Source organism: Solanum lycopersicum, chromosome 4 (assembly GCF_036512215.1).
Source record: "Solanum lycopersicum chromosome 4, SLM_r2.1".
Classification (NCBI taxonomy): domain Eukaryota; kingdom Viridiplantae; phylum Streptophyta; class Magnoliopsida; order Solanales; family Solanaceae; genus Solanum; species Solanum lycopersicum.
Window position 1 is genome coordinate 995,330 of NC_090803.1, and position 24,539 is coordinate 1,019,868.

The following is a 24,539-nucleotide window of genomic DNA, read 5'->3' on the forward strand; positions in this document are numbered from 1 at the left end:
TACCCTTTATCATATTTTTGGGATATTGACGCCTATGTCATCCAAAATTTAGAGCATATATACCCTTCACTTTAACGGAAGACTAAATAGGAACACATGAAGCAATTTTATTCGTCGATTCGATATTTAATAAATATCAAGTCGGTAAATAAAATTATGACACATTTATGTTTGTTAGTATAAAGATATATATGCTCTAGTCTTTGAATGTCAGAGACACCAATATCCCAAAGTATGACAAATGATATCTGCATACTACTGATACATATCATAAAGATTTACCTGTAAATAAAATTTAAGTCAATATAAATGTATTGTATAATGTCATGAACTTTTTTTAAGTCATTAATTCCATATATTATTATTATTATTTGACAATTTGATTAATATAAAATCTTCTTTTACACTATACACATTGTTGTCCTTCTACATGTGTCTCACAAACTAGTCAAGTGGCTAATAGGAAATTTAGCCCTTAGTAAACTGCCAACTTTGGGGCCTCTACTGTCAGTATACATCATGCAAGCCCATGTTACCATTTTTCGATGGGCAATTCGATATTTATATAGGAGTTTGACTATTTCTAAAAGATCTTAATTAAGAAAAAAAGATTTTTTTAAGAGTTTTCTTATTTAAAACTTGAATTTGATATTTCTAATTAAAAAGGAATTAATTACATTCGCTGCATCATAGTCTTTGATGGTCAAGCTCATATTATATATCTTATTATTTCGTTGTAATTTTGATATACTCCTTCCTATCTAGAATAAATAATTAAATTTCTAGACCTTAAAATTCATTTATTTTGGATCTAAGAAAATATATATATACCAACAAAGACCACTCTAATCTCTAGACCTACCCCTACCCTAAACTAGGTGTATATAAATTAAATTGTATTTACATAATAAAATGGCATCAATGATATTTATGCCCCTTAACTTAATTTGGATGTGCATATGCACTTAAATTTATGGAAAATTGAACAAATAAAACATGTGTTTTTACGTGATAATTTATATTTCATATGTAATATGTTATGTAATATACATATATATAGTATCCCTTTCTTTCTTCAATAACCATATACTCCAATTTTATTACTTTGCCCTTTTGTCTCTTCAATAAATAGACATTCTTTTTAAGAAAACAAGGGTATGATAATCTTATTTCTATTTGAACAATCTTATATTTATTAATTAATTGTCACTTGAACTTTTCAAGTTTGTAATTCTTATGCTATATTAGTCAAATTTGTTACTCATGATCACTTAATACTAAGAATAAAATGATACAAAATTAATTGATTTTTTATATTATAAAATGAGTTAGGTTAAGTTTGTGAGTTTTATTCATTACGTCGACCTTTCTTTAATACGAGCGGAGAAGATATGAGATAATTTTCTGCTAGTCCTAGTTTGGTTCTCTAGTGAAAAGATTTGAGATACCTCTTGTACCATCTAAAGTAAGGAGACTGACACTATACTTTATAGAGAGCGAAATAGTGATAAGGAGTTGTGGAAAAGAATTTCGAAAAAAGAAAATGACTTCTCCTGAAAGAGTAACGGGGACAGTCTTTTGACCCATGTAAAAAAAAAATAGTCCTCCCCTTCCACTTAAGTGGACTATTCCCTCTTTATGGAGTCTAAAAAAAAAATACCCTTGCGTAAGGTGAATTATTTTGTAATAAATGATTTTTATGATATGGATATAATTAATATAAGACGGAAGGAAGTAATTCTAAATTAAATGTCTAATTTAAGGTGGACCTCGACAACATGCATTGAAACTTGTTGGATCAAACTCATTAAAATAAGATCCTATACATCACCATAAGATATATGAGATAATTTTCTTTAGTCCTATTTTGATATGTTATCAGAATCAGACTTGATTCAATGTGAGAGCTAACGTTTAAAATACCTTATAAGCAAGTCGTAATTTAGCCAAGTTCAACCCAATTGGGTTCGATGTGTATGTAGTACCTTTAGATATAACAATCAATCATAACAAAACACACATAAATTATTTCATTTTTAACATTAATTTTCCTTAAATCAAATAGGTGTTAAATTTTTTACTGACATTAGGTTTAATATCGTTATATATGGGTTTTAAGGACATTTACAAAAAGTGTTAATTACCTCTAAAAAATATATTTAATCGTAATTAAGTTATTATCATTAATTAATTGCTACTAAAAATCATTTTTAACGTGAAGTGATAAGAAGAACGTTTTTTCCAAATTGGGTTTTACCTATGGTATATACTAGCCTAGGTTAGTTTCTACAACTATTATGAATCAAATTATTTAATTTATATAGCTCAACCACCCTAGCTAGGTTTGTTTAATTAAAAATAGAGGATGTTTTATTAATTTAAGAACATGAGAATAGACATTCATACTTCAATTTCATCTTGGCCTATTTAGCTTTTGAAGAAAGGCTATAGAAGCCTAGTGGGATGAAATGGATTTTATTAGCGTTGTATGCTTTCTTTAGAGTATAATTTCATTTGTCAAAATAAAATGCAATGCAATATATAACTACAATAACATTTAAAAAAAAAATTAATATTGTCATACTTTTTTTGTATTTTCGATAATTTTCAAAGATAATAATGTAAAAGAAATGTTCAACAGAGCGAACAAATAAAATTAGGCGTGTGGATTACTTTGACATGATCATGATATTCCTTTCATTTTGATATAAGTATATAATAACCTAAGAAATTTCGTATTTAACATAGTTTTAATTATGGAAATATACTTACTATATTATTACTAGCTCGATGACAATTAGGGTAAACCCTCGTGTATACAATTTTGGAAAAATAAAATTGGACAAATAAAAGAAAATTTCTATCAAACTTATATGCAAGAAATATTATTTTATCAAAGTCCATGCCACCTTCCTTTGTTTTCCCTTTTTCAATTATAATTTGGTAAAAGATTATACAATATAAACATTCCAACTCATTTTAAAACTGATTGTCGTGTTCGAATGAGGCCTTACATAGCTTAATTCTAAAATAATCAAATTTCAATATTAATATTGAATATCGGACTGAGAAAGGTCATGTTTCATGCATATATTTACAAAATGACAATATATCTTGTCATGACATACGAAGAGAATATGGATTTGAATAAGATCATATCTGGTCAAAATTCCAAAACAAGGAAAAATATAATCAACCAAATTCATCTAATAATGATGCAAGAGGATTTATGATCGGAGGATAGAGGGTGAGTCACGATTTGAACTTTATGGGTTCAGAGTCTTTGTTTTGTAAAGTTATCAATCTGTATATTAGTAATTTATATACACCTATACAACGAGCTTCTTTTTTCTTTCTTTTTTTCTAATACAAATATAAAATTTAGATCAAAATTATTATCGAGTTCTATCTAAAATTCCTGCAATGCCAAGTGGCATGAAGAGTGACCTCACTCTCGTTATAGTTTGTGATAGATAAAAAAGCATTATCATGTGACAATTTACATTATCTTTTTGTACAATATAAAATATTATAGTTCAGACGATAATAACAACGCATCGATATATAGATTAATTATTAAATTACAAAAAGTGAATAGTTTAGGAAAACTTTTAGTATATCAACTCTGATTTATATTATTACTTAATAAGATTTTGTTTGCATTGTTTGTTAAAGATATACCTAAAGGCTAAAGGGAATAAAATCAAGTTTGAGATCAAGCTAATAATAATAATTAATGAAGTTTATTATTCAAATTTGTCATAAATTTGATTGAGAAGATCTTCTGGTTGAGTATCTTCAATAATGTGAAGTCTCTATTCATTACATGTGCCTTTATTTACTAAGTATTATCATATGCACAACTTTGTCACATGCTAACATGCATGAAGCTAAAAAAGTACTTTAAATTTATCTATTTTTAAGATATGGTCCCTTTTTTATACATGGTCTCCATCTACCCCTTATCTCATCATCCACAACAATATGATACAAAAAAATAAAATAAATTGTAAGTGATATTAGAGGAATAAGATATAAGATTGTGTATAGGATTTCTTATTTTGTATTGTAATAGATATATATATATATACTATTATATATACAAACAATAAATATATGAAATGTAGTTGGATAAGAAGATGAAATTTTAAATGAACAACGACTGTGAAGATGACTCGCTTGCTGGTAATGATCCATTTCATTATTATTAAAAGATATTAGTGTTAATACCCAAAGTCTTACTAATGATAGATAAATTCCGCTAAACACTCATCAATTAAGAACAAGATGTCCAATTATTTTATACATTATATTTTCCATAACCCTAGATGATAGAGAAATTTTAACCACTCATACTTTAATTACACAAGATAGAATTCATAAACAAGCATGCAATTACACTAAGAAAAGAGTTAACATGTAAACCAAGAAGATTCATTTTTTGTTCTTTTATCATGTTTTCTCCCATCTTTAATGAATCCAATATGAAATAGGATCCAACTTCGCAATATCTAATCAATTATCTTTAAATATCTGCATAACTCTTATATAGACAAACCAGTCATCAACGTGACTAGTTCTTCCAAAAGACCTACCAAGGACATGATTCTTTTGCATCGTTTATTAATCATCAAAATATTTAAAAATCATTATCGAGACCTACTAAGGATTTAATTCTTTTCTAATTGTTTGTCAATCATTAAAATTAATTTCAGTTCAACTCAATATAACGTGTAACCTAAAACCAAAATTTAAATTAAAGATATTGAATTCAATCAAACTAAAACGCTAACTCCGCCTCAAACTTAGCCGCCCGTCCTATGCCAAATGACATTCTAACAAGGAATGTCCTCAAGAAACATAACAGACCCACCTTATAAATTTAATGTCATAAGCCAAAAGCTATCATTATCACTATCACTATAGCCATGGTTGGTCTGTGAATTGAACAAACATACATCACGTGACTCTTTTTATTTCTTTATAACAAGAGCATATGTATTTTGCCTATTCCTCCATATTGTATAATGTGTTTACACACAAAGGCTTTCCCAAAGTCATGTGATCATGGCGGCTCAACACGTTTATAGACAAAAATGTTTTCTTCAAATAATCGAGGCGGCTCAATAAAATTAGTGGTCTAAAGTCAATTTTATTGAAAGACTTTAAATATGTGGTCGAATTTTTGAGAAAAGGCTTTTTTAATGTTGTTATTTGTTAAAATTTTGGTTCATTTTCTCGTTTGAGTAAAGGTTCATTCAGGTCATTATTTATTAATTAAAAGTAGTTAATAATTTTACAAAATTATTTTTTACATGTGATTAGTTATGATTCGATCACGTCATTAACTAAATGATTTTAGAAGGGAAAAAACTTAAATATGTCACTCGTTCATACCATCTGTTAATTAAGAGTTTATTCATCTATGTCATTTCAGTTAACAAATAGTGGCATGGATGAGTCTTTTCTCAAACAAAAATGGCATAGATGAGCCAAAGTTTTTAATAGGTAGTATAGATGATGAGCTTTTTTTCTCAAAGCTCGATGGCATATTTGTGCCTTATCCTTTTTTTAAAAGAAAAAATAAGGGGAAAAAGAACATATATATTCCCGAACTATCTTAAATGGTAAAGATACCCCGTTATTCTTTTGTGACATTGGTGCCCCTGTCGTCCAAACACTAGAGCATATATACCCTTATACTAACGGACATACACGTGTCATGGTCTTATCTGCCGATCACACGTCGGATTAATGGATTAGATTTTACCACGTGTCCCTATTTAGTCTTCAGTTAGAGTGAAGACATATATGCTCTAGTTTTTGGACGGTAAAGGCACAAATATTCCAATGTATGACAAGGTATCTCCATACCATTTACGATAATTCAAAAATATATTTATCCTTTTTTCCTAAAAATAACATATAAATCTATATTGGCCTCATTCTTTCTTGACTAGATATCTTGAATTTGGGCATCATTCTAAATTGTTCAAACTGATTTTATAAGAAAATTAAATTAGTTATGCGTTTGAATAAAGCATTGACACTATTAATCATCCGTAGTTAAATAATTAATTACCTAGACATATGTAAATACAATCAATAATCTTAAATATAGGACCAAAAAAAAAAGAAATATTTAATCCAGAATTGAAATGTATGAACTCACAAATGAATTACTAGTAATTTGTAGTAAGTCAAAGTATACTCAAGAAGAGGTATGAGACGATTAAGAGATTAGGCGATTTTCTTAGTTTTTAATGTTTAGCTTATAAATTTTTTGATAATATGGCTTTTGGGCAATTTTCTTTCAAAAATTATTATAGAAACCTAGGGACAATTCCTATAACCTCACCCTGAAGAGTAATCTAAAACTCATCATCCAAAAGCAATCCCTAAAAAACAAAAACCTAATGGCTTATTTATATGGAGAACTATTAGGTTTCATTATTCTAAAGTAATAAAATACCCTTCACTTAGGGCCTTCTAGTTTAAGATCAAAGACATGAGTCTTTTTTGTTCTTTTGGGCTAGCTTTTAAATATCTTGGACCTTATGCTTCCATATAAACATTATTGTGTACGGAGAAAATCATGTTGTGAGCATCACTCCTAAATGAGCTTTGCAGTTAACGATCTGGATCTTAGTCGAGATTTCAATATGGATTTCAGACACCGAATAGAAAACCACCCATACTCATTAAATTTAAAAGGAGAACTTTTGATTAGAAAGAATAAATTCCTAGGGTTGGAACTTGGAACTTGGAACCCATAGATGGGCTCATTTGTTAGAAGGCTAGAATCCCAACTTAACAGACTAGTCCAATAACTAAACTTATACTAAATTGGGATTCTTACCCACCCATATGTACTCCCCAAAGTCCAAACAAATAGTTTACAATAAGAATAGCCCAATAACTTTTTACATTTAAAATGCCCAAACATATGTTTAATTGAATTTTCATGAAGCCAAATCGATTTCAATGTATACACATCATGAATACATGACGTATATACACTTTTATACGTTACATATAAATCATTATATACTACTACATTTAACGCATACGTTCTAATATTATACATTACATATTATATATGTATATAGAATATAAGTAATGTATATATATTTTATATGACCATGTGTATGTAAACACACATTTAACCGACCCCTAAAATTTTGGTGACATTCAATTTAGATAATTATCCCTCAATTGAATACTTTTCAAAATTTCAATTTTTGACACTGCATTGTGAGTTAGAAAAATAGTTATTTATATCAAAATCACACGTGAAAAAAGGGAAGAGTGAGAAAAACAAAATTGGGATTAGGCTTTAAAAGAAGTGGCTTAAGTAAGGCAATATATGGATGGGATGGAGTATTGATTAGTCAAGAGGTTCAAATTAGGAAGATGAAATCAGTGTAGATGAGGATGAAAAGAAGGAGAAGATAAAGATTAGAAACGAGGATATTCGAGACAAACTGAAAGTGACTTAGTTGGAGGTAATAAGATGCGGATAGTGAGGTTCATGAGATGGTTCAGACATGTAATGAGGAGATGCATGGACATTCAATACGAAAATGTGAGAGATAATTAGTTTTAAGAGACAAATTTAAATAGAAAAGTTGTCGAATGCACATATTAGGATAGAAGGTTAATAAAGGGCAATGTATTATCTTTTTGTTGTCCGTACTAATAGTTATAATATTATATCTTTTGATATCTGTTACTATATGTTATTTCTCGAATGGAAATTATCAATTATTTTCTTATAAACTATCTTTATCTATACTTTTGTTATTATCGTTATTTATTAGATAAAGACTCAATTAAAAATAATTTAATTTATTTTTAATATAAAAATAATATATACGTACACTTTATTATTTTTAAATTACGACACGCCGTGTAGGACTACTATGCCTGCCGTCAAGTCGTACACGGCACTTGACACGAGTCAAATGATTAAAAAATACACACGCTATTCGTTAGCCACTTTTTTCTATTCACACCTTTGATAATTATTTTATTCGTTTAAAAAAGAATAAACCAATTTGATTTGAAATAAAAATTTTCTATTCGGTTTAAATAAGAATAAACTAATTTGATTTGGAATGAAATTTAAGAAAAGAAAAAAGATTTTTTTTAATATTGTGGTTCTAAATTAAAGTTATGTCAAATGTACCAAAATGACCTTTAATCTCGTAGCCTTAAAATATCACGTGGAAAGTTAAAATTAAAGTGTTGCCAAAAAAAGAAATAGGTCATTCATTTTAAACAAATTAAAAAAATAGAATTATTCTTTTTAAACAGAAAGAGTATAAAAATTTCTATCAGGAGTGTCACGTCTAAATAGACCCTATAATATGCAATCTAAATTTGATCGAAGCATACATCAAAGTACTAATTGCTAAAATTAAGTTTAATTAATTCAATATTTTTAAAAGTAAGATTTAAATATTTTAAATAATAAATAGTATCATAAATTAAATTTTGTTTTTATTTTAATATTAAAGAAATATATTTTAAAATATTAGTCTAAATTCACTTTATTTAAAGAAAACAAAAGGTATATTATATAATAAATTGAGACGTGTTGAAATAGTATTATTTTGAGTGGAACAATGCAAATGCCCATCTTTTTACTAGCTCTTTTATTTAAGTCAATCACGTATTAAATAGTAGTCAAAGTTTAAGAAATGTTATAATAGCGTTTAAGAAAAATAACAAAAGAACACAAAAGAGATAAATTTAAAGATGAACCCAAAGTATAAGTTTGACTTATAAAAGTTAGCATCGACGAAACGTGTAAAGTTATCTTATATGTATTTTTAAAATATCGTAATAGAAAATAATATAAAAAAGAATAAAAGAGATACTATTACTGTAATTAAAAAAGAAACAGAATAAAAATCTCATATTAAAAAAACATGAAACTATAATTAAAAAAAATGTAAGTGCACCATAAAGCTAATTCGTTTATTAGCGGAGTAATAAATAGTCCATTATATTAAATTAAAAAATTTTAAATTCAAATCCTATATATAAAAAATTACTTATTACAAAATATTATCCTTATTTAAAAATTAAAATATATTTAAATTTAATCAAATCTCAATATAACAAAAATAATAATAAAAAAAAAGTAAAGGACCACAAATACCAAGGGAATAAAGAATATGATTCAGAACTACATTCATTGAGTCTATCATATTCTCTTTTCTAATTTTTGCTTACTCAATATTTTGATTATTTTAAATTTGTATTATATAAAGTTTTATTTAAAAGAAAATATCTTTTATAAAAAATTATTCCTACCTACCACTCAAATCAAAAATATAATGAATCAAGATAAAAGGTTTAAATTCTAATAATAATAATAATAATAATAATAATATTTTTGTTCCTATTTACTTGTCTATATTTTCTCTTTTAGATGTCTCTATTTACTTGATTAATTTAACAAATTTAAGAAAGAACAAAAAGAATTTTCTATTATACCCTCATTTAAATTTCTTGAAAATTTTTAAGTTTTAATTCATCATTTTTGAAATTATAATTAATAAAAATAAAATTATAATTTTATTATGGTAATTATTATTATCTTAATATGTGTATATTTTTTAAAGTGGACAACTAAATAGATAAAACGAAGAACTCTCTAACGTTATTGCTAATTAAATTGACAAAAATAGTTCATGTATAATTATCGATTATCAGTTGGGGATTGTGATTGGCAATTTAATTTATTTATGTCAAAATTCATTTTATTGTTATATACCGTAGTTATTTATTGTTTTGCCAAAAAGGAATATATTTTTAATTGTCTGTCCTTCAAAATATATATTATATTTTTTCTGGATTGACTTCAACTTGTGATACGTAAATATAGTGAATCAATTATTATATATTAATGAATGTAACGTTAGAAAATTAGACCAGCGTAAGATATGATATTTATAAACCAATATTCTTATAAATAATCTACCGTACACGTACATTAAATTAAGATCGATCAAAGTGAATATATTATTAACAACAAAATAAATGATGTTCTTAAGCAAGCAAAAGTGAGAAAAGTCTTTTTTAAAAAATATATTTATGAATGGAATATCGTTTTTAATTAAAATTTCGTCTGTCAAAAGTTTTTAGAATAAAAAAAATAAATTGTTATTTTATAATGTGCTGAATTTTACTTTGAATAATTTCATCTCCATTTTTAATTATGACATGTGTTTTATTTAAACAAAAACAAAAATTTGTAAAATTGAAGAAAATAAGAAATAAAGAAGAATCGGATTCACGCACGATATTTATACCATATAGTATATAATATATTGCAGTTTCAAATTTGTGCTAATTGAACTTTGAAAATTGGTCTTTTGGTTGTGGGGGCATGCGCCTAATAATACAAAATACATGATCATATCTAAGAGTTTGATGACTCGATTAAAAATAATTATCTCTCGTAAATCGCAAATCGCAATGAGACGTATAAAGTAAGATAAGATTAAGATGATTCAGATATGTAAAGAAAAATTGTGTAGATTTTTTAAGTGAAAAGATATGAATAGGTATGAATTGAAAATATATTGAAAAAAAATAATTAGATAGAAAATGATGTAGCTTAAAGAAGATATGACATTAAATAGAAGAATAAAATTGTGCATTAGGTACAAGATTAAAAGATATATATGGAGCGTTATCTTAATTTTTCATGGATTTAGTCGTTTCCGTAGAGTGTTTTGTTTTTTATTTCATCGTCATCTATTATTTATTATATTTTGATATCACATTATTCTATAATTGCTACTATTTCATAATTAGTTGTTTTATTCTCTATTGTCATTTTTCTTTTCATTATTTAATATATTATATACTCGAATTGAGAATTCTTTGAAAATAATTTTTTTACCTATACGAAGTAAAAATATATTCTGCATACACTTCAAATAATTTTTTTGCCTATACGAAGTAAAAATATGTTCTGCATACACTCAATGACTCAATTCTCTCCAAACCCTATGAATCTATTGAATATATATAATATGTATTTTTATTAAATATTATTTTAATAAACGATTATATATCGAATATAACATTTAATATGATTGTGGAAATTCCTTTTTGAAAAAAGGGAAAAACTAATTAGCTACTTTTTATGACTGACCAAATACTTGGAACCTTTTTTAATTGAAAAATTAGTGTGAATCTTAAGAAGAAAAAACATAAAAGGAAGCCACCAAAGAGACATAAGTAGGCGTGGATGATGATTATTCCACAAAGTAATCATGTAAATATATTCATAAAGGTTAAAATAAATGAAAAAGAATAATTAGTAGTTTTGTCTCTACTACGTTTCAATACGAAACTTCATGTTGTCAATTATATAATTGATTATTAGATTATTATATTCATCAAGAGAAGGATATATAAAAAGAACTATTAGTATTTTTATCTTTATAAACATTTCAATCCGAAATTCTAAGCTTTCAACCACTTTATTGATTATTAGATCATATCATCGATCATATAACTATATTCATCAAGAGTAGCGCATCTGAAAAGAACTACTAGTATTTTTGTCTTTGTAAATATTTCAATCCAAAATTTCAAGCTCTCAACCACTTCATTAACTATTAGCTCACAATGTCGTTAAACATATAACAATATTCTAGCAAAATTAAGACAGTTAAAAAGAATCATCAATTTTTTTATCTCGATATTTCAATTTAAAACTTCAAACTCTCCACTAATTCATTAATTATTTCGACCAGATAACTATATAATCTTGATGTTCATCAAGATAATAACAAATGAAAAAAAATCATTACTATTTCTGTGACATTTCAACCTAAAAACATCATAATATCAACCACTTCATTAACTATGTCAACCAGATAACTATATTAATCAAGACTATGACAGATGAAAAGACTCACTAATATTTTGATCTCCACGAATATTTCAATAAAAATCTCGTGTTTTCAACTATTTCATTCACCACTAAATCAATACCGTCAATCTATTTTTGTATATTATATCCTCTCTACATCTTGTTACTCTGTATTTTTCAACACACATCGTAGAAAGAAAAAGAAGAAAAAAAAAGCATATGAATGACACATTTCCAGCTGTGGAATGAACAGTACCTCCTCTCTTCTTCCTTATTTTAGTATATATTAATTTAGTAGTTGACATAAAATAGTATGGAAGAGAGATAAAAGGGGTCCTCTGAAAAATTATGCCCCAAAGCAGAAGCCAAAGTCTACTTTGATTGTACAAAGAATCCACAGAAACAAAAAAATCACACAAAAAAAAGGAAGAAAAAGAGAGCAAAATCACACACATACACACAGTTGAATTTTAAGTTGAAGATGTATACATAAATCTAATCAGGTAAATGGTAATCTTTTTTTTTTGAGTTTTTATTTTGTAAGTATGATAAAGAGATCTAATTGAATTATTGGGATTGGGATTGAAATTAATACAAGATTTGTTTTTGAGTTTTTGGGTGTTTTTTGATGTGAAATTAGAGATCTGGGTTGGTGAAGTATGCATTTTTTATCCAAAGTTTCAGCTTTTATAGCAATTTTTGGGTGTTTTTGATTCTGGGAATCTGCTATTTTTGGTGAATTTTGATTATCTTTGGAGGGTTTACTGAACTTTCATGTATTGGAAAACTGAATCTTTGTGGATTTTACTTATCTTTTGATTGAAAGCTTCAATTTTTTGGGTGTTTCTGATTTCAAGTATGTAATTTCTGGTGAATTTAGTTATTTCCTGATATTCTTCAGTTGTTGTTTGTTCTTGCATGTTCATTTGATTGAAATTTTTCAGGTTTTGAGGTGTTTCTAGTTGTGTATATAGATTGGCTTCTGCAGTTATGATGTGTATTGAAGAATCAAGTAAATCTAAATTGTACCTTAAATGAGTGTGTGGTTGTAAATTTGCTTTTATTCTTTGTATTTGCGTAATCTGGATTGGCTTTATTCATTATAAGATACTGGAATTGCTTTATTTTGTGATCGAATTGATGTCGATGGAAAGAGTAGTTAGAGATTGATTTCCTTTCTTGTGCTTTTATGAGGGAGAATTTTGTTGTTTGGTTTCTTAGAATTCAATAGGTTTCTGTCTTTGTTTTGATGAATTCTTATTGGGAATTCTATTGGTTAGGTTGAATGTTGTGCTTTGATGAAGGAGAATTTTGTTGTTTGGTTATTTAGAATTCAATAGGTTTCTATCTATGTTTTGATGAATTCTTATTGGGAATTCTATTGGTTAGGTTGAACCTGGACGATATGTTGGAAGATCGATCTTGTTTGGTTCCTAGGGATTTCTCAAGAGAAAACAACAACTGGTCGGCCTGCATTAATTACAGCCTCGATATGATTGAAGTTCAGAATGGTAAAAGGCCATTGGAAAATAATCAGGAGGATGAAGTTGTGCAACGCAAGTTGCCAAAGCTATCTGATGCTCGTGATGGAAAAGAAGTCGTTCTAGCCTCACCACATGACCAAGCTGGTGATCAGCGTCATGATGAAGATACTAGTTCTCTTATTCCTTCCATTGGCCGAGACAACTCTGTTAGCTCTCTCATTCATTGCTCCAGGTCTGATTTTGGGGCTATTGCATCTTTAAATCGTAGCTTTCGCTCGTTAATTAGTAGTGGGGAGCTTTACAGACTGAGGCGTCAACAAGGCGTGGTTGAGCATTGGGTTTATTTTTCTTGCCATCTACGTCAATGGGAAGCTTTTGACCCCATTCGTCGCCGTTGGATGCATCTACCATCAATGAATTTCAATGAATGTTTTGTGTTCTCAGACAAGGAGTCTTTAGCAGTTGGGACAGAGCTGCTTGTGTTTGGAAAGGAGATATTGTCACATGTCATTTATCGTTATAGTTTGCTGACAAACAGTTGGTCAGCTGGAACAGAAATGAACGCACCAAGGTGTTTGTTTGGCTCTGCCAGCTCTGGGGAGATTGCCATTCTAGCTGGTGGTTGTGACTCACAGGGCAATATCCTCAGCTCAGCAGAACTTTACAATTCAGAGACTGGAACATGGAAGACCTTACCAAGCATGAACAAGCGGCGGAAGATGTGTTCTGCAGTATTTATGGACAAAAAGTTTTACGTAATTGGAGGCATTGGAGGTACGGAGTCATCAAACGCGCTACTGACTTGTGGAGAGGAATATGATTTGAAAACAGGAAAATGGACTGAAATTTCGAGCATGTCTCCTGTCCGAGCTAGGGGTGATATGCCTGCTACTTCTGAAGCACCTCCTTTGGTTGCGGTTGTGAATAATGATTTGTATGCTGCTGATTATGCTGACATGGAGGTGAGGAAGTATGACAAGAAAAACAAAACATGGGCTACTATAGGAAGATTGCCTGAAAGAGCAGCTTCAATGAATGGTTGGGGCTTGGCTTTTCGAGCTTGTGGTGATAGGCTAATTGTAATCGGAGGACCTAGAACCATGGGTGAAGGGCATATCGAAGTTAATTCATGGGTTCCTAGTGAAGGACCGCCTCAGTGGAACTTGCTTGGACGAAAGCGATCTGGTAGCTTTGTGTATAATTGTGCTGTCATGGGTTGCTGACATATGATTTTTGCAAGTAGATACAGAATTGGGAATTCTTGCCAATTGGTAACTTATCCCAACCTTTTCGTTTCTGAATCCTTCTGTTTTATCTTATCAGATTACCAAACTATACCCAATATTCAACAGAATTACGTTATTTAGAAGGTCGATCCTGAGTACGACTTATCTCATCTCCCATTTTCATTTGCATAAAACTCCAAAGGCGGCCGCAGAGGTAAAATATTAACTTGAAGATGGGAGCAATACAGTGATAGATTTTGGTTATGCTGTGATCCTTATTTTTCTTGACATTGTTGAGGAAGAAAAATAAGGTTTTGTAGTGATGTTCATTTGACATCTTGTTTTATGTACCAAATACATTTATTCTTGTTGACAACAGGCTACAAGTTGAGACAATATTGGTGCCTTTAGAATGCCTTTCTACTTTCCCTTTAAATTTGTGTTATTTGAGCTTTATATTGTTGTAATCGAGCTAAATATCTTTTAGAAACAACTTTTCTACCTCCACGAGGACCGTAAGATATGCATATACTTTATCCTCTCTGAACCCCGCTCCCGCTTTGTGATAGATATTTAGTGCATCACAGGCATGTTTGTTCAATATCAGATGATAGTTTCACAATTTATGTTTGTTCAAAATATCAGATGATGTTTCACAATTTTTACCCTAGGCATCATTCTCCATAAAATATGATTTTCTTAGGAACTTCTAATAAAACATTTTCTCCCATTTAAATACTTACAAATATGATTTAATTATATTTCCTAAGTTGGAGACAAAGTAATCAATTAATTACTTAATATATGGGTCAAGACTTCAATATTAAATTAAAAAAAATCTTCTCTAGTCTCTTTCCTTATATGAGAGCTAGGTATGAAATGTTAATATTTTGGACTTCAAATATTCTTTTCTAACAGGTTTTATTATAATTTTCATATATGAAGAATAATTTTCATCTAGCAAACGAGATACTTGACCTAGGTAAGTTCATCTATGGTTATTACCAGAGCTCCGATGCATGGCAATGGAGACAAGAGTTGAATAACTAATCTCTACGTTACTAATACATGTAACGACCCCTTCAGAGGGTTAACTCTCAAAAGAAAACACATGGTAAGACAGATTTAGTCAAAACTCTTAAAACAGTGCAAAATCCAAGATTTAGAAACTTCTGTTTAATATTTCTTTACTACTACATGAAGGTAAACCACAAATAGCAGAAAAAAAAGATAGGTCAGAACTACAAGCCAAATAGACCAAACACTAAGATAGTTGATCATTCTTCATCCTCTTCATCACCATCACCACCAGCAGCCTTCTTGGCAGCAGACTTTTGGTTCTTTCGCTTCACTCTTCCAGGACGCCCACCGCCAAATGGACTAGTGAGAGAGAAGTCAATGTGCTTCTGGGAGTCTACTCTCACCATAAAAGAAGCAACATTCACCACCTGCCTACCAACTCTGCAGTGCAAAGATATTGTGAATCAGAAACTAAGAGATCCCAATTCCCGCGCACCAAATAAAAAGTAGGTACATTACTACCCTGGGGTTCTGTATATATGTGATTCTGCTTGGTCTAAACTCTAAATGAAACTATGTGAAGCAGACTTCTTTCTTCTGATATATATATTTAAAAGTAATGAATGATCATGCAGCAGATATCATTTTCATGCCATGTCTAGTATGTTGTCATAAACCCACTACATTTAATAAGAATCCTATTTGCACGGAAATGCCAATCATTATATAAAAAGCAAACTCCAGAATAAAAATAAAGTGTTCCTTTCCCGGCTAATATTGATTGACAAGAAAAGAAAATTTTGATTGATGAAACAATCTTCATAACATGGAACTTTGATCTACTAGAGAATGCCAGATAAAAAACTTGTCTTTAATCGTTGATGGATCTTTGTAGCATTTACTGGATCTTCTAAACATATGGTGTAAAATCAACGCCAATAATTCAGGAAGAAGTGATTGAACCCAAAAATGCCATATTGATAATTATGTTCTTAACAAATCCAGCAGAGATATATGCACAACAGTGGAAAAAATTGATAAACAACAAAACCAAGCATGACTGAAATTATTTATTTCCTTTTGCCAATAAAAAAACTAATGGTACCTGATATGCCTTTGCCTGATGAGCACTCTGGCATGATGAATTGACTTAGCCATGCCGGTCTTGAACACTAGTGTTTGGAGACGACGCTCAAGAAAGTTCTCCACGGTGAGTGCCAAGACATAATCGAGCTTGTTTTGGCTCTCATCCAACAACCCATACCTGTTCATCCTCCTCAAGAGAGCTTCACCTTCAAAAATACGACGTGGATCCTTCTCATCCAATGTCAGAAGCATTCTAGCAGCATTCCTGATACGGCTCAAAGCATACTGAACTCTCCAAAGCTCCCTCTTGCACCTTAGTCCATACTCTCCTACAAGCTTCAATTCTGCATCCAATCGCTCCTTCTCATAAGGCCTTCGTGGCTTCTTAAAGGTCTTCCCATCTGAATTCCGTATCACAATGTGTAAGATATACTTAATTACAATGTGAATATACTATACACAGCCTGAATTTTGAGCTAAGCATATCACAGCCAAATCGAAAAATACAGACTATTAGACATAAAAACCAATTAATGTTAGGTCACTGCGTATAACTATAACAGACGTCATCAATCAATCAACTAAATGACTAAATCACACATCAGAAGTCGTCAACTAAACAACCCTAAAAATGCTTCTCCCTCCATTACAATTCATGAGGCATACTTCCATTTTCAGTCCATACCCAAAAAAACACCTTTCTACAGCTAAATCAACTAAACTTTAGCTATAGTTCATTTTAGAACACAAATCTCTGAAGTCTTCAACTTTTTCAGAGCACATAATTTAACTCTACTGTAAATAAAGAGTCCCTGATACAAACGATGTCACATAAATTGGGACGAATAAAGCACATAATTTAACTCTACTGTAAAATAAAGAGTCCCTAGTCCAAACAATGTCACATAAATTGGGACAAATGAAGCACATAATTTAACTCTACGATTAATAAAGAGTCCCTAAAAACACAGAGGCTCCATAACCTCACTCTTAGGCCAATGGTTACATAAAAGTCGTCAATCGCACTAAAAAAAACGAAAAATGAGAAGTGACCCAATTTCAAATTCAAGCAAAAAAATTTGAAATTTACATTCCAAACCAACTGATCATACAATTATAACCTTCAAGGTTCTCCATTAATGAAAAAAATAAACTTACACAAACCAGGAAACTTACAAAGTACTCAAATCTCAACAACAATGGTGCAATTAGCTAAAAAAACTGAAACTTTACAATATAATCAGACTATTAGCAACATAAATTAACCTCAAATGCTGCATACATCCATAATCCTACTAAATTCACCCATAAAATCACTAATTTGCATTTAATCAAACAGATACATAATGAGAGATCATACATAAAGGAGAAAAAAATACTCACAGTTGCGATAAAAAGAGACGTGCACCATGTTTGTTCGTCTCCTTCAATGTACAGAGATCTCTGAGAAGGTAAAGGATACTGCTATATACTCATCAAACCCTAATAGGCCTTTAATGGATTCTAAAAAATTTGGGCCCAAACTTTGTTTGGGTAGTAAATTTAAATTTTGACCCAAAAGATGGACCCATGGGTCAATATTTTTCTCGAATTCATATTCACGCATATTTTATTGGAAAATTACTGAAATACACATTTTATGTTTTTCTTATTTTTAATATCCTTTTCTATTTCTAAAAATCTCTAAAATATCTTATTTTTTAATGTATTCGAGTTACATATTAATGTATCCGAGTCAGTATTTAATGTGTTTGAGCTACATATTACGTATCTTGTTTATTTTATAATGTATCCGAGCTAGTTTTTGATGTACCCAAGCTATATATTATGTATCTGGTTTATGTTATAATGTATTCAAGGGACTCTTTAACATATCCGAACTATATATTAATGTATCCGTTTGTGTTAATTTATAAGGGATTAAAGAGTGATAAATTATAATTTCATATTAAAACTACGTGATTTCTGTAAAATCTACTTTTTTATTGGACATTGCTATTTTACATGTAAATTTTTTATGAAGGCATGTTATTTGGTAGTCTCCATTTGATCTTATATCTGTCGAAAAAAAATTATTCAATGGATATTCAATATTAAATAATTTTGTACTAACTTGTCTTTTATTTTGATTCTTTAAAATTGGTTTATAATACTAGTATTTGATGAAGATTTTTTTTGTTTTTAGAAAGGTTTAGATTACTCATTCAAAATATAAGAGCAAGAGTTTAAGTTTTCATATCTCAATTCTCGAGTGTATATTTCTTTATCTTTTAATAAAAGAGAAAATCTGTTGAAATTTTTTTGAAGACAATTTGAATTTTTGATTTTTTTTAAAAAAATCATTTAAATTTTTGAGAGAAAGAAAGAGATATTTCAAATGAAATTTAAATTTATGGAACAATAAGTTGAATGAGAATGAGTTTCATATATAACGGAGTTTAAATCTCACATTTTAATTGTGATGCATGAGATTTTACTTATTGTAAGCCTTTGCAAATCACAATTATAATTGCGACATATGTATCTTATTTGTCAACAGTATTTTAACTATTTCCTTTCCAAAAAAAAAAAAAACTCTTCCTCTCACATACAAATAAATACATTCTATACTAAATAATAACTTATTTTAAAGATTAATGAGTCGCTTTAACACGAGTTTTGATTATATGAAACAACACAATGCAAAGTACCTTATCCTTCTCCCTTGAGCAACATAATGAGGTTTAATTTTGTTTTCATAAATCATAGGAGATGATATATATATACTTGAACATGTCAAATGTTCTTCTACTTTGCTCTAATTTTTTTTATCGCAGATTCACTTAAATTCAAAAGGATGAAATTGCGTATCACTTTAAAAATCTAACGTAGAAAAATGCTCGATGTGGCATTTCAAGAATCAATCTGTAATACTTGAGTTCGACATCCTCAACTTCCTATATCATGACCACTTTTTCATTTTCACATTTTTCTTCATGAATAACAAAAAGTTTGATTTACTAGTTGTGTTTTTTGCTCTCTTCTCATAGTTTTTCATTATATATTATAAGACGCGATCTCTCTCTATCTCCACAACAAACTGTCGCTCTAAGTTTTTATGCGAATGTCATGAAACGTGATATTGATCATTCTTTTCGCCTTTTCATCTTCCTCAAATACAATTTGGTCGATGTAATTTATCTTTGTCTTCACAAAATTATTCGCTTTTATAATTTTTAAATTAGTATTTGACGTCGTGAGAGCGGACATCCTTTTTTCTCAATTTGCATACTAGTGCATTTGTCAAAACTCAAAAATACAACTTAGAAATTAGTTAAGATTAATAAGAAGACAACAACTAAAATAATTTTCTCAAAATATTGTAATATCCGTTTTAATCTCCATAAATTTAAACAATTCTAATTAAGCTTTTATTAAGTAAAAGTAACTTAACTTAAATTGTATGTTACAAATAGAAAATCTTGAATGAAAAAATTGTTTTAAGAAAACTAATCATAATTATTTTTTTAAAAAATAAACGTTAAAAAAAGAAGAAGAAGAAGTTATCCAATTAATTAATACTAAAACAAATTGTTTTAATAAATGCACAAATATAAGAATGTAAAATGTTCTAATAACAATAAGAACAATCGATCAAATTCTAGGGTTCCAAATTTCCAATTAGGTCTTATAGTCTCAGAAATTCACTTAGAGTCCGAGATTCAGAGAGAGTTCTGCCGCCGGTTGCCGCCTGTCGCTGCTCTTATTCAGGTAAGTTCACTCTTCCTCGTCTAGTTGTTGTCATATACCAGAAAATTGCTGATAAGCTTCTCTGTTCGCCTGTTATGTGATGTATTTAGTGAGCTGAGATTAGCGGTTGAAGTTAAATTTTCATGAGTAGAGAGATTTTGTGTTCATTTCTGTAAATTTGTTGAGATCTTTTCAGTTATGTGATGTATTTGAAGAGCTGACATTAGCTGCTGAAGTTCCATTTTTCATGAGAAATGAGATTTTGTATTCATATCTGTAAATTTGTTGAGATATTTTCAGTTATCTGATGTATTTAAAGAGTTGAAACTAGCTATTGAAGTTCCATTTTCATGGGGCTTACCCGAGGGGAAAGTTATTAAGATATAAATAAGCTTTTTTCCTTCAATCATTCGTTCTCAATGCTATGTGCTACAAATGAATTGTTTTTTTGAAAATAGAATTTGCTGCAACATGCAGGAATAGAAATGTTTGGTACCACAACGATATTGCCCCTTCCGGCACCGCCGTTGGATGGGAATCTGGGACCAACACCTCCTGCTCAGGTGGTAGAGGAACCAGAGGATGATAGGATGGAAGAGAATGAAGAGGACAACAATAAAGGCAACAAGGTTCCAACATCTGTTGCTACACATACTAGAACTATTGGTATCATTTACCCTCCTCCAGATATTAGGAGTATTGTTGATAAGACTTCGCAGTTTGTTGCGAAGAATGGTCCGGAATTTGAGAAGAGAATTGTTCTAAATAATGCTGGCAATGCGAAATTTAACTTCTTGAATGCCTCTGATCCTTACCATGCCTATTATCAGCACCGTTTGGCTGATGCTCGCGCACAGAATCAGGCTTCTGGAGAGCAGCCTACTCAGCCAGATGACAATGAAGCAGCCCCTGCTCCTCCTACTGCTGATGGTGCTGAGGCAACTGCTAAACCTGATCCGTCAGCTCAGTTTAGACCTGTAAGAAAGGTTCTCGAGCCACCTGAGGCAGAGCAATATACTGTAAGACTCCCTGAAGGGATCACAGGTGAAGAACTGGATATTATTAAGCTAACAGCACAATTTGTGGCCAGAAATGGGAAGTCTTTCTTAACAGGGTTAACAAGCAGGGAGATTAATAATCCCCAATTTCATTTTCTAAAGCCTACTCACAGCATGTTCATGTTTTTCACTTCACTTGCTGATGCGTATTCAAAAGTTCTGATGCCTCCGAAAGGCTTGACGGACAAGCTGCAGAAGAGTGCTGCTGACATGACAACAGTCCTAGAGCGATGTCTGCATCGGTTGGAATGGGAAAGGTCACAGGAGCAGGCTCGGCAAAAAGCTGAAGATGAGATAGAACAAGAGAGGGTGCAGATGGCTATGATTGATTGGCATGATTTTGTTGTTGTTGAGACTATAGATTTTGCCGATGACGAGGATCAGGATTTACCTCCACCTATGACCCTAGAGGAGGTTATAAGGAGGAGCAAGATGCCTACATTGGAGGAAGAAGAGTATGTTGAGCCTGGAAAAGAGGTGGAAATGGAGATGGATGAAGAAGAGGTGCAGCTAGTTGAAGAAGGTATGCGAGCTGCGACTCTTGAAGAGAATGGTGATATCAAGAGTGCTGAAACCATGACAATTTCAGAGGAACAGGACCCACCAATGCGGATTGTGAAGAACTGGAAGAGGCCTGAAGAGAGGATCCTGGCAGAAAGGGACCCAACTAAGTATGTTGTCTCTCCTATAACCGGTGAGCTCATACCTATTAATGAGATGTCTGAACATATGAGGATCTCTCTCATTGATCCAAAGTACAAGGAACAGAAGGACAGGATGTTTGCGAAGATTAAGGAGACGACTCTTGCGCAGGATGATGAGATTTCTAGGAACATTGTTGGACTTGCAAGAACCCGTCCGGATATATTTGGTACCACAGAAGAAGAAGTTTCAAATGCGGTCAAGGCTGAGATTGAGAAAAAGAAGGAAGAGCCGAAGCAAGTCATATGGGATGGTCACACAGGTAGCATTGGTCGCACTGCGAACCAGGCAATGTCTCAGAACAGTGATGATCAGAATGATGCTGCAAATGATGCAAGAAACCTTCCTGGACCGCAGGCTCCTCCACCTCCCAGACCTGGTTTTCCATCTATTAGGCCACTACCTCCACCACCTGGGCTTGCACTGAATATTCCTAGGCCTCCTAATACAGTCCAGTATTCTACTCCTGGGGTTGCTGCTCCGCCTCCACCTCGACCTCCTATGGTTAACATGATTCCTCAGGTTCGGCCCCCACCTCCTCCCATGCCACAGATGCCAGGTCAGCAAAATCTCATGGTGAATCGCCCTCCAATGCCTCCATCGATGGGTATGAATTCTCTTAACCTTCCCATTCCACCACCTCCTGGATCACAATTTACTCCTTTGGGAGCACCTCGACCCTTTGTTCCCCACCCGATGTCCCAGCCCGGAATGTCTATGGTCCCACCGCCTCCTATGCCCCAAGGAATGCCGCCACCCCCTCCACCAGAGGAAGCGCCTCCTCTCCCTGAAGAGCCAGAGCCAAAGAGGCAAAAGCTTGAAGAGTCTATTCTCATTCCTGAAGACCAGTTTTTGGCTCAGCACTCGGTATGGATAGCTTTTTTTTTTCTTTTTCCCCCCAACTTTTACATAATTGTCTGGGTCTCTGAGAATTTTGCTTAATGCCTCAATTTTCTTACATTCATGGAAATTATGTTGCCTGCTGGGATTTTATTGCAGGGACCTGCAAGGATCAATATATCTGTGCCGAATACCGATGAAGGGAATCTCAAAGGACAAATTCTGGAAATTACAGTGCAATCTCTGTCCGAAACCATTGCCAGTCTAAAAGAGAAGATTTCTGGGGAGATTCAGCTGCCTGCAAACAAACAGAAACTGAGTGGAAAGGCTGGTTTTCTCAAGGACAACTTGTCTCTTGCGTACTATAATGTTGCATCTGGAGAAACACTTGGTCTCTCACTAAGAGAACGTGGTGGGAGAAAGAGATGAATGGGGAGTTATTTGGCATGGTCTTCAAAGGTTTATTTTGCTACTGTTCGGCATATCTAATCCTTGTTATGAGTTTTAAGAATTCTCTATACTTCTTTCATGTTATTTGGGAGATTATACTGGTCTTGTACTTTAGTTTTTCTTTCTGCATTTAATCATCTTTATTTTTCAAGCTGATGGCTGAGTATCTACTACAGATTTTGGCATGTTGGTGATCATCCATGAGGACAACAGGAAGTTTACTAGTTCTATGTCTATAAAGATGCCATGACTGTGGGTTCACACATTTTTGTTTATGTTACTAATTTTGTGTTTGTCTCACCACCTGCAGTTGCTCCACCTTAACTACAGCTCAGTTGTTATTTTTTTCTATCTTCTGAGTCCAAGCCACCTTAGAACTTTTCTGATGTCTTCTTGGCAAACATTTCTTATAATTTTGGAGGTTTCCCTTAGCAATTAACATCTCAAATTCTTCTGTGGACTTTAGGACCTATTTCTGTAGAAGATGTGCTTGTCGTGGTGGGAGACGCTTGTCCCAATCACACCTGCCTCTTTTGTGGTGCGTTTTTTGGGGCACTCGAGTCTCTACATTCAAGTTACATGTAGTTTCCTTTTTTTTTTGACAGTGGTAACTGTTATATGTAGATTCATTCTTTTGGTTTGTTTTGATGGAGTCTGCTGTATCCCCGTGGCTCCTCTGATGTGCCTTTATTTTATCAACACAGCTTTATACCCCTGTTAGGAGATGTGATGTGTTCTGCATTTGTTGGTTGTGTTGCGAGGTCCAATCTCGACAACAAAAAGCAGGTAGAGTTATTGCTCATTTCACTGGTGTGTTCATTTTAGTGTTTGATGAGATCATGTTGGCAGATATCAAGATTCAACACTTCACTTTTTGCAGGCTTTCGAAGGATGTTGCAGACGATTGATACGTCTTTCTTATGTAATAGTTGGAAATTCCTTATTTTCTGGCAGATAATGTGCCATCGTAGTATTCTTCTGCTATGATTCTTATAAGTTATTGGTTGATCAGTTTATATATGTTTATGCTTTTGTGCATGATATT

At 31.4% G+C, this 24,539-nt stretch overlaps 3 protein-coding genes across 9 annotated transcripts; 2 read left to right on the forward strand and 1 right to left on the reverse strand.

Moving 5' to 3' along the window:
* The first annotated feature begins 11,419 nt into the window (after nt 1-11,419).
* Nucleotides 11,420-15,005, forward strand: LOC101246126 (F-box/kelch-repeat protein SKIP11). Its single transcript, XM_004236986.5, has 2 exons — nt 11,420-12,402; nt 13,289-15,005. The coding sequence occupies exon 2, from the start codon at nt 13,305-13,307 to the stop codon at nt 14,604-14,606; it is 1,302 nt and encodes a 433-aa protein (XP_004237034.1). The 5' UTR covers nt 11,420-12,402; nt 13,289-13,304; the 3' UTR covers nt 14,607-15,005.
* A 728-nt stretch (nt 15,006-15,733) lies between these two features.
* On the reverse strand, nt 15,734-18,252 carry LOC101257063 (small ribosomal subunit protein uS4y). The gene is made up of 3 exons (XM_010321146.4): nt 18,099-18,252; nt 16,735-17,116; nt 15,734-16,070 (listed from the first exon to the last, which is right to left on the reverse strand). Exons 1-3 carry the CDS (start codon nt 18,124-18,126, stop codon nt 15,887-15,889), a joined length of 594 nt encoding a protein of 197 aa, XP_010319448.1. The 5' UTR covers nt 18,127-18,252; the 3' UTR covers nt 15,734-15,886.
* Nucleotides 18,253-20,157: 1,905 nt separating this feature from the next.
* LOC101246043 (probable splicing factor 3A subunit 1) lies at nt 20,158-24,535 on the forward strand. 7 transcript variants are annotated; one of them, XM_019213238.3, is made up of 7 exons: nt 20,197-20,465; nt 20,922-23,071; nt 23,204-23,503; nt 23,671-23,746; nt 23,961-24,032; nt 24,199-24,280; nt 24,375-24,535. In XM_019213238.3, exons 2-3 carry the CDS (start codon nt 20,930-20,932, stop codon nt 23,471-23,473), a joined length of 2,412 nt encoding a protein of 803 aa, XP_019068783.1. In that variant the 5' UTR covers nt 20,197-20,465; nt 20,922-20,929; the 3' UTR covers nt 23,474-23,503; nt 23,671-23,746; nt 23,961-24,032; nt 24,199-24,280; nt 24,375-24,535. The 7 variants fall into 7 exon arrangements, with proteins under 7 accessions (XP_019068784.1, XP_019068783.1, XP_069152504.1 ...); XM_069296403.1 differs by having other exon boundaries at nt 20,278-20,465; nt 24,119-24,280; XM_019213239.3 differs by lacking the exon at nt 23,671-23,746 and having other exon boundaries at nt 20,158-20,465; nt 24,119-24,280.
* Nucleotides 24,536-24,539: the final 4 nt, after the last annotated feature.

Bases quoted from the DNA above. Each gene is read 5' to 3' on its own strand.
- LOC101257063 (XM_010321146.4), bottom strand. From the start codon at position 18,126: ATGGTGCACGTCTCTTTTTATCGCAACT. The intron at 17,117-18,098 runs GTGAGTATTTTT...TACGGAATTCAG, and splicing joins CGTCTCTTTTTATCGCAACT to ATGGGAAGACCTTTAAGAAG. The intron at 16,071-16,734 runs GTACCATTAGTT...TTTGCACTGCAG, and splicing joins ATCAGGCAAAGGCATATCAG to AGTTGGTAGGCAGGTGGTGA.
- LOC101246043 (XM_019213239.3), top strand. From the start codon at position 20,930: ATGTTTGGTACCACAACGATATTGCCCCTTCCGGCACCGCCGTTGGAT. The intron at 23,072-23,203 runs GTATGGATAGCT...ATTTTATTGCAG, and splicing joins AGTTTTTGGCTCAGCACTCG to GGACCTGCAAGGATCAATAT.
- LOC101246126 (XM_004236986.5), top strand. From the start codon at position 13,305: ATGTTGGAAGATCGATCTTGTTTGGTTCCTAGGGATTTCTCAAGAGAA.